The sequence below is a fragment of the Danio rerio genome, chromosome 1, assembly GCF_049306965.1.
Source record: "Danio rerio strain Tuebingen ecotype United States chromosome 1, GRCz12tu, whole genome shotgun sequence".
In the NCBI taxonomy this organism is placed as follows: Eukaryota; Metazoa; Chordata; class Actinopteri; order Cypriniformes; family Danionidae; genus Danio; species Danio rerio.
Window position 1 is genome coordinate 27,267,232 of NC_133176.1, and position 10,909 is coordinate 27,278,140.

General features: G+C 35.8%; 1 protein-coding gene across 1 annotated transcript; it reads right to left on the reverse strand.

Annotated features, from left to right (window-relative positions):
- Nucleotides 1-1,419: 1,419 nt before the first annotated feature.
- fgg (fibrinogen gamma chain) lies at nucleotides 1,420-10,647 on the reverse strand. Its single transcript, NM_213054.1, is given in 9 exon segments — nucleotides 1,420-1,850; nucleotides 4,062-4,339; nucleotides 5,937-6,121; nucleotides 6,240-6,373; nucleotides 7,523-7,653; nucleotides 7,766-7,850; nucleotides 9,714-9,897; nucleotides 10,415-10,468; nucleotides 10,552-10,647. Coding segments are annotated over 9 exon segments (1,296 nt in total). The 5' UTR covers nucleotides 10,612-10,647; the 3' UTR covers nucleotides 1,420-1,665.
- Nucleotides 10,648-10,909: the final 262 nt, after the last annotated feature.

The window sequence follows — 10,909 nt, forward strand, 5'->3', positions numbered from 1 at the left end:
AGGGCAAACAATAATTAATAATAATCTAGTTAAAATGTTAATTTGAAATAGTTAAAATTTATTTAGATTTTTGATGTTAGGCTAAATCACCCAGCCCTTTGGCAAATCATAAAATTGGTCAAGTGACTTTCCTATTATGCTTACCTTTAAGTTAAAAAGTGTCTACTTTTACGCGTCAGCAGTGCTGCTGATAGCGATAATGAACTTTGTCTCCAAATGCTGAAAATAATCATGCAAACAGTATTACAAAATACTGATGGTTGGTAATGATAGGTCACCTTTCTAAGTTTGATTTATAAAAACAGGCTTAATGTGCAGGCACATATCCCCTAGCAATGAAACAAACCCCTTAACCTTAAGGACTAACCCTAATATAATTGTTTTCTAAGCAAATATTTATGACTTTATGTGAGGGTTTCCTTAGTTCCTTAGTATTCCTTTATAGCCATAAGCTATCTTTTTCAATGTCACATGACACAAGTGCCTCATTTTATAGTGTTTGGACTTAACCAGGATTAAGATATAATTACATTTAAATAATGTTTACAAATATACATTGGAAAAAAAACTAAATCAATACTTATGTCCTACTTTTGACATGATTGTCATAAAATCAAAGAGAAAACGTTGTTCACCGTTTCATTATAAGATTGATTGTCTTCATGTTGATATGAAAGCAAGAACAAAAACTATCACTTCTCATCCGTCTACATGAATGAAGAAATGTATTGTGGGTAAAATACAAGGGCACTGTGTTTCCTGTGTTGAAATAACTGACTCTTTATTGATTGATGCAGCACAGATGATGAAATCCTCTTACATAAAGAATTTGGAGTGCTGCCTGATCACCCCACAGCACTGTTCTGGGGGCAATATCCATATTACTGACCATTTGCTCCACTACTCCTACACAGTGTTTAACACAGACACAAAACAACAAACACTGATACACTCCCACGCTTGTGTTCTTTATAGGATGGATGATAATGCGTTGGTCTCACTTATTAAAGTGTCCCTGTAGTGTAACAATTCATTTATCTACAGAGAAACATTATTTAAGCCTACTAACTAAAATGCATGCAAGTAATTATTCTAGTAAATACAAAAAACATGTAACAAGGACACCTTAAAATAATATTACCTAAATAAAGTATAAGTAAAACTAATTATATTATTTTTTTTCATGTGTTTTTTATAGTGTGCTACCCTAAAAAAGTAGGCTACCACATGACTATGTTCATAATTAGAGTTACTGTTGATGTTAGTGTCAATTGTTTGTAATTATGCACAATTAACATGAACTGTGGAACAATGACTTAAATAATGTTCTTCAATTATTGATCTATCATTCATTTGTAATAGTTTGTTATACACCTACATCAGTGTCATGGTTTAGCAAAGACTACAGAATACCTTTCATTAACAAAAGACAGAGAACTTTATTTATTGACAGATGCAATGCTAGAACAGTTGAATTTGAATTGAGTTGATCAAATTTAAAAACATGACCATCGGGACTTGCGTATGAATCTTTTACTGACTTAATTTGTGTAAAATGAGAAATATCAGACAGACGTTTACCTTGCCCACATCCCATGCATTTCAACATTAGTGTCACAAAAACAGAATGATAGCTCAGAACAGGCCAATCTTCAGGCAAGTTGTTTAAATGTCTCCAATACCTCCGAACTGCTTGGAACCACTTTCTTGGCCTCCAGTGGCACCAATTCTGTTGATGGGAATGATCTTCATGGTGGTTTCCTTCAGAGAATACCAGCGACTGTGCCATGTGGCCCAGATGATGCCGTTGTCATATCCGGACTCTGCGTCCTTCTCTGTGTATTTGCCACCTGTGAGGACAGAAACCATACGTCAAGAGATTCCTGCCTTTATAATATGTGACCCTGGAGCACAAAACCATTCCTATATGTCAATTTCTGCATGGAGTTTACGTCTTCTCCGTGTTTGCGTTGGATGCTCAGTTTTCCCCAACAGTTTAAACACGTGATATAGGTGAGTTGGATAAACTAAACTGGCCAAAGTGTGTGAATGGGAGAGTGAGTAGGTGCTTCAGAGGTTGTACTCTCAGTTCTATGTTGTGGTAACAAAGGCGTTGCTGTGTAAAACAATTGCTAGAGTAATTGGAGGTTCATTCTGCTGTGGCGACCCCTGATGAAGCAGGGAATAAGCCGAAAGAAAGTGACATCACATCAAAGCTGATTAAATAGGTGTTCTATAGATGCGTACATTGTGAAGATAGGACAATATTAACTAGATATTCCAATCCACATTGAAAAATATCTCTGGCCCACAAAATTAGCTTTTGCTTGGCCCACATGCCGCAGTGAATTATGGTACATGACTGGACCAAGTCTGGCCAAATATGGACCATATCTGGTCTGAGCCTGACCTGGGCCATATATGTTGGTGTGTCCTGACTGCAATGAAATTAATAAACACAAAATCATTGCATTTTCTTAAAGCAACCTGATTGGTAGACTTTTTTTCCCCTTTATTTGAAAATAATAGAAATGTATTTTAAATGTGGGTCACGATAGGCCAAACATACATGGCCCACATATCAATTATTAACATCTGGGCCAAATAATACATTTTACATCTGGCCTAAGTATTGTGTGCCACCTTAAAGATGGTAGCACCTCTGCTAAAGCGGAGCTATGTTTGGCCCACATGCTGTATGGCAGTGCCGGATGAATGCCTGCTGTGCCAGATTTATGCCAAATCTGGGCCAGAATTCTTTGCTACCTGGCAATTTTTGGAAATCTACTATCTGAGAAAAAAATTTAAATACTGAAAAATGTGCCTTTAAAGTTGTTCAAATTAAGTTCAAGCACAGTTTTATTGGCTATATGTGCCTACATATTTGGGAAACTGCAAATGTGTGCCGTGGCATACATCTGGCTGCATTTTGTTTGGTATGACGCCACCAACAACTTCTGTTCCTCTTCATGTTACCTCTGATAGGCTACCTAGCTTTTTTCGGTTGTGATCAGTTTGCTTGGTAGCTCTCCTTGTATGGTGTCAAAATTAATCGGCAAAGGACGATTCCAGAAACCAGCTAAAACAAAGCCAAAAAAATTAAATAAATTCGCAAGCTAATATATTATGCATGACAACCAGCCTACTGGCTTCTTGTAGACGAGTGTAACAATGACACGTAAATGGCATGTAAAATGAGTAAAGTGGCTCAGTGATGTATTTGAGATTCGCAAAAAATGTAAACAATATCCTCAGGTGGATTTATGAGAAATGCCATGGATGAGATAACGCGGCCCAGTAACCAATTTAAGATACATGGCAGATTTGTAAAAACAAAAACTACAAACACTTATTTCCAATGAGCCTGGGTTTTAACATTAAGTTCTTAACAATGCACATTACTAGGGCCACACAGAATCTGGGCATGCAGAATTCCGCAGATTTATAACCCATCACTGAGTCTATGTATTTACTTGTGTAAATGTGTGTAAATTTATATTTATTTTTATATATTTTATTTTAAATTCATTTCACTAATATTATTGCGGTTTAATAATATTAAAATGTTCATATGATTAATTTACAATACAGCTTTTAAAGTAATATTTTCTGTCTTTAAGTAGATATATTATTATATGAGCCTTGCTTTGTTTACCAAATAAGTGGATCCAATTGGATTTGTATTATAAACATTAAATAAAAGTTAAAAATGAATTATTTTTTATTTCAAATATTAAGTTTTTAGTTACGATAGTCCTAAAATCAATCCACAAAATTTTTTCTTACAAAATTCTCTGCAGAAATAACAAAAAATATTCCGTCTGGCCCTATTACAAATTACAAAATGATTTTTGATATGTTTACAGTTGGAAATCTACACCAAATATTGAAGCAACATGATTGGTATAAAGTAAATATCTATCAATTTGACCAATACAATGTATTTTTAGATATTATACCTGTGCAACATAAGACTGGTTTTGTGCTCTAGAGTGGCACATTGGCTTGAGGTAGATTTTTTTAATGCGAGACCATCTCCTGTGATGTCTACAATGATTTACCCTGATAGTATTTTCCATTGAGGTGAGCAGCATGGCAGCGGTTCATCCACCAACCAGACCCATCCTGCTGAGCACAGTGTCCCTGGAACTTGTCGTTGTCTCTGTCAACTGTACTGAACTGCATGCCATTGTGAGACGTGTAGAATTTATCACTGGGATCGTCACCAAAGTCGTAACCATCAAAGGCATCGCCAGCATCTCCGCCAAAGTAATAAGCGTATGTCAAGCGGTAAGCATCAACTTCTGGTCCAAGTTTGAAAGTGGCATAGTCTGCATATCTGAGAAAGTAAGACACATTTATAACACAATCCATTGAATATTGAGTGCTCTAATGCTCAGCAGCATGTTTGATCTGGCTGAGGAGGTCATGAAATGTTACTTGGCAAAAATCAATTATGGCAGAGCAAAGTCTTGTTTGACAACTGCAGATATTGAACACTTTTGGATTTTTTTTGTGGAATTCATTGGCAGTTCTTGCTTAGGTCTAACTGTTCTTGTAAATCCTAGAGCACACTGCTAGAGGTTATGTGTTTGATTCCCATGCAATGTATGAATTTATTAACACAATCTTTTATAATTAAACTGCTTAAACTGCTGTACTGAACTGTTATCCAATTCTTATGAATTTGTGTACATTTTCATATGATTTGCTCATAACCCAAGTGACAGTAATGTTTATGGTTGGTTTATCATGCTTTTTTTCTCTTCATTTTTTTTATTACAAAAATATTTATACAAAACATAAACAAAAATAGTTACATAGAAATGTTTGCCCTAAATTTAGAAGTGTTTAAAATACATCTTATAGATGTCTAAACATAGACATCTTGGCTAAAACAAGGCTAAATTTGAGCTGTCAGTTAAAATCTAGTTGACACCTTGCAGCAGTCAACAAATAATGACTGAATGGCACCAAAGGGATGAATGACAACACTTTAAAAACATTAGTTAATTCAGGAGTTCACACTTAGATATACTTGACATTAATAGCAGATTTGGCATGCTGTCCTGGGGGAAAACCCTGAGCTCTGAGATAATTGAGCCCTAGGCTCCCGTCAGTCAATAAGCATTTAAGATCTAAGATCAGGTAGGTCTCGAGAGCTCCCCCTGGAAAAGGGAGGAAAAGGAGGAGATGGGGTGGAAGAGGGGATTCTTCAAAAATGAAGATAAGGCAGTAGAGTGAAATTCGGTCTTGTTGTAACCATGGATCAATCTGATTGGATTATAAGTGATTACAGGTGGGAAGCCAGCCGTGACCAGTCATATCATACGCTTTATGGTTATGAATTGCATTATAAGACATTGACGGTGGTTCATTCAGCTGTAGCGAAGAAAATAAAAACCGAAACCGAAAATAAATATGTATATGTACCGTAAATAAATTTACCGAAAAAATAAATGTAGCGAAAATAAAATAAATGAATGAAGACCTTGATCTCTGTTGACTTTTGATGTTAAAAGAAAATTATTAAAGTGCTGGCAGTTTATTACCAGATTTTCAACCATAATTTACAACACCAATTCAGACAAAATGTCAATACAAGTCACCTTTTCAAACTTTTCATCATCAAAAGTTATTGGATAAAAGATCGAGCACTCATAATGTTATTCAAAATGATACATAAATGGCTTTTTTTTTTAAAGTGTACACATGTGAAATCTGTGTAATTTCTTTATTTAATCACTTGTCTATTTTTTGATAAATGATAGATGTCTTATAGATTTATGCAACAGATTTATAGATTTATATAACAACATTTCTTGCTGGGAAATGTCTAACCTGTGCATAAATGTAATGAAATGCAATTGAGGAGCACCACTTGGAAGATTGAAGACCTAAAGCTATGTGTCAAATATGAAAAAGAAAGTTCTCACTTTTTGTTGCCTTCCCAATCGACCATCTCTATCCTCAGCACATAAGGCACGCTGGACTGAACTGACAGCAGATGTATCTTCTCATTTCCCAACCAGAACTCAGTCCTGTCATCGGGTGAGAGGTAACCAAAGCCTTCCTTATACTGGATCCAGTTTTTGCTGAAGTCAACGCTGCCATCCCGCCTCTGAGAAAAACATACATCAATAAAGAATCAATAAAGTTGTCTGTTAAAAGTTTGTTTTGTGCAGGTCATTTTTCGAAAGGAGTTTGTGTCACTGTGCATTTTCTGTTGTGTCTTATACCCTCTGAAGTACAGTCCATCCACGTCCAAAGCTGTCGATTTCACAGTAGACCAGGAATGCTTCAGGGGCTCTGGCTGGTTTCACATAATACAGCCCGCTGACCTTACCACCTTTGTTTGCAATGTCCTGACAATCTGGGCACATGACATACATAAGTTTTCTTATTATATACACTGTTAAGAGTGATTATTGACTTTACTTTAAAAATTGAGTAAACCCGTTTTAACTTGGAACTGTTAAGTTGATTTAACTTTCTTTTTTTTTTTATACGTAGTTATGCACATACAGTTGAAGTCAGAATTATTAGCCCCCCCCTGAGTTATTAGCCCCCTGTTTATTTTTCCCCAATTTCTGTTTAATGGAGAGAATATTTTTTTAAACTCATTTCTACACATAATAGTTTTAATAACTCATTTCTAATAACTCATTTATTTTATCTTTCCCATGACGACAGTAAATAATATTTTACTACATATTTTTCAAGGCACTTCTATACAGCTTAAAGTGACATTTAAAGGCTTAACTAGGTTAATTAAGTTAACTAGGCAGGATAGGGTAATTAGGCAAGTTATAAGACTTTATACCAGAACTTTAATATATTTATTATAAGACATTCTCCTAAAGAAAAAATGTTATCAGACATACTGTGAAAATGTCCTTGCTCTGTTAAACATCATTTGAGAAATATTTAAAAAAAGAAACAAAAATTCAAAAGGGGGGCTAATATTTCTGACTTCAACCGTATTTCATTAAAAAATTTAAGGCAAACTGTTTCGCTCTTATAAAAGTTCCATGAAACTAAAATAATCTATAATCTAGTTTACTCCAAAACAGTGACAAAATTTGTATTTAGAAGATATTAACCTGATATAAACATCAAAAGCTTGCAGTTTGTCACTTATACCTATAAATGGAATAACCCTTTTTTGACGTAACCTCATCCTTCAGTTTCTCATCAAATCTTGACCAATCAAATGCTTTCTAGTATCTGACATGCCCCACCCCCTTCAAGAGGTCTTTCATTTGCTTTTCATTTGTTGCCCTTGAGCTCAACCACTCTCACTGGAAGTGGTGTGAGATAACAAAATGCTCTTGTTTTTGAAGGGGAGGAGCAACTATACCCCACCCTCTATTCATATTTGAGATTACGTCAAACATCAAAAAATTGCACATTTCAAAGCACTTTATGGGTCCTTTAAGCAAAGTAAACTAATATATACTGTATATACTGTATGCATGTCAATTGTCATAAACATGAATTTTGCTCAAGTTTAAATCTTTACCTTTGCCAGTGACTGTCTGAATCTCCACAGTGTCTTTGCAGGGCTCTTTGCACATTTGGTCCAGCTGCATAGACATCTGCTTTAAATCCGTTATTTTTTTCTCGTTAGCTTGAAGGACTGACTGCAGTTGACTGTGGAGAAATATGGAAATGTATATTTTAATGGAATAATATATTTTTACATCATGATTTTTAATTCACTTTTTTATACACTATAATATAGATGAGAAGGAAATTTGCTTACTATATTTGTTCTTCCTGAGCGAGAATGCTCTTCTCAAATCGTAGTATATCATCCAGCATATTTGAAGACTTTTTAATGTAAGTATCTGACAAAAAGATAGTAAAGAAAATTAAGGTTTACAGGTACTGAAAAATAACAAATTTGGTAAACGATAAAATGATTTTGTGGGGTGGCACGGTGGCTCAGTGGTAAGCACTAGTGAGTCCCTGTTAGACCAGCTAGGATTTCTGTGTGGAGTTTGCATGTTTGCATGGGTTTCCTCTGGGTGCTCCAGTTTCCCCAACAGTCCAAACATTTGTGGTATAGCTCAATTGGACAAACTAAATTGGCTATAGTGTGTATAAATTAATGTATGGGTGTTTCCCAGCACTAGGGATTCATGGGTTAGTGTACTCTTGCTGCTGGGTTGCGGCTGGAAAGGCGTCCGCCACATAAAATATATGCCAGAGTAATTGGCAGTTCATTCTACTGTGGCAAGCCCTGATAAAACAGGGACTAAGCCGAAGGATAGTGAGTGAGAAACAAAATTCCAAGTAATTTTCAGAAAAATGGCATGTTGTCCAACTAACCCCATTTTATTTATGAGTAAATAAAAATTAAATAATAAAAATAAATAAAGGTGAAGCGGTGTCACAGTAAGTGCTGTCGCCTCACAGCAAGAAGGTCGCTGGTTCAAGACTCGGCTAAGTCAGTTGGTGTTTCTGTGTGGAGTTTGCATGTTTTCTCTGCATTCGCGTTGGTTTCCTCCAGTTGCTCTGGTTTCCCCCACAGTGCAAAGTCATGTGGTACAGGTGAATTGAGTAAGCTAAATTGTCCGTAGTGTATGAGTGTGAATAAGTGTGTATGGATGTTTCCCAGAGATGGGTTGCATATGCTGGGTAAGGATGCGGTTCATTCCGCTGTGGCGGCACCAGATTAATAAAGGGACTAAGCCAAAAAAAATTTATGAAAAGAATGAAAATAAATAAAGTGAAAAATAAAAATAAATTAATAAAGATACCTGCTGATAATAAATAAGCACAAAGATACACAAACACATAGAGGCAGCACCTTCAACCTTGAGGTGGATGGGCTACAGCAGCAGACAACAACGGGTGCCACTCCTGTCAGCTAAGAACAGGAAACTGAGGCTACAATTCACACAGGTTCACTAAATTGGACAATAGAATATTGGAAATATGTTGCCTGATCTGATGAGTTTCGATTTCTGCTGCAACATTTAGATGGTAAACTCAGGATTTGGCATCAACCACATGAAAACATGGATCCATCCTGCCTTATATCAACGATTCAGGCTGCTGATGGTGGTGTAATGGTGTGACCACAGTGTACCCATCTTCTGATGGTTACTTCCAGCAGTATAACGCGTTGTCATAAAGCGCAAATCATCTCAGTCTGGTTTCTTGAACATGACAAGGAGTTCAAATGGACTCTACAGTCACTAGATCTCATTCCAATAGAGCACCTTTGGGATGTGGTGGAACAGGAGATTCGCATCATGAATGTGCAACTGACAAATCTGCATGATGTTATCATGTCAATATGGAACAAAATCTCTGAGCAATATTTCCAGTATATTTCCATATTTGCAGTACCTTGTTTCCAGTACCTTATTTTCAGAACCTTGTTGAACCTATGCCATGAAGGAATAAGGCAAAAGGGGGTCCAACGTGGGACTAGTAATGTGTACCTAATAAAGTGGCCGGTAAGTGTATACTGTATATATGTGGTGACTTCTGATAAATCAGGGACTGAGCCAAAGGAAAATGAATCAAGGAATGTGTTTGCGCATATGTGTGCAAATATACACATACATATTCATTTGTATAAATATTTGTTTAAGGCTTTAGACAAATGCAATTACCTCTGCCTGATGCTTACACCATATGGCAATTTTTATGACATTCAGGGCTTAAATAATATCATAATTAATGATAAATTGTGCTACCTGGTGATTGTTTTTGTGCTTGTGCTTCTGAATCTTTCAGGTAGACCACTTTGTCTTGAGCTCCTCTGGTGAGGTTGGCGATCTCTTCCAAATCCTGTTCCATATCATCCAGCTTTTTGTCCATATCAGGCTTGTACCTCTGCAAGTAATCAGCGACTCCACATGTTGTTGGACAGTATGTTCCCTGAAAAAGAGAGGAACCAAGTGTCAATCTTACTATCAAAATAAAATCGTACAAAAATCAGCGTCCCTTCAACTCATTTTGTTGATTATAACGTTATATCAATGCATCTACATTTCTAATTCTCATATGATTAGTACAGTAATGGGAGACTGGTAAATACTTATTTTAATTGGTTGACCTGTGCTTGCAAACTAATTATATCGTTACTTATAGTCAGTAGAATGTCTATAGGGAGATCATCACAATAGAAAGTCATAACAGAAATTGAAAAAACAGTAGAAACAGAAGAAAAAAAGTCAAACATATTTGGACCAAGTAGAGGGAGAGCAAAATGTGACATAATTTGTTATTTTTGGGTGAACTATCCCTTTAGGCAGACAGTCTACTAATACTTTAATGGCATTAATAAGTAAGGACATTATTTTGATGGTCCATTTGAATATCCTTTTGATATTAATTAAAGTGTTACAGAGTTTATTAGTTAAAAAAATCCAAAACATAAAGAATTTGTACTTACAAACCCATCATTAGGGTTGCACAAATCATGTGATGGTGAGTAGTCTCCTCTTTGCTTAAAATAAATAAGGGAGAAAAGAAAATGAGTAACAAAGACATTATAATGTTTTATAATAAAATATAATAACTGTCACTCACCGCTGATGTTAATGTGCACAGCAGCACAATGGAAGCAACCACATGCATGATCGAGCCCATGTCGGACCTGTCTGTGTGGTATACCCTTGAGATTGTGAGTTTCTGTTGACTGTTGCAGGATATTTATCCGATCAAGGTCCTCTTTGGAGATGGAGATAACGGTTCACTCTTCAAACAAGAGCTAAAACCACCCCTCTATTACTCACTGTGTGACTCCAAACTAACCGTAAATGATGCATATATACGTTGGTCAACGTGTCCATCATGTTAGTACATAGTGCTAGTGGATCAGGACATTTAAGACATTTAAAATGATTTATTTATTTACAGGTTTGATTTTTTTTTCCATCAAAAACAA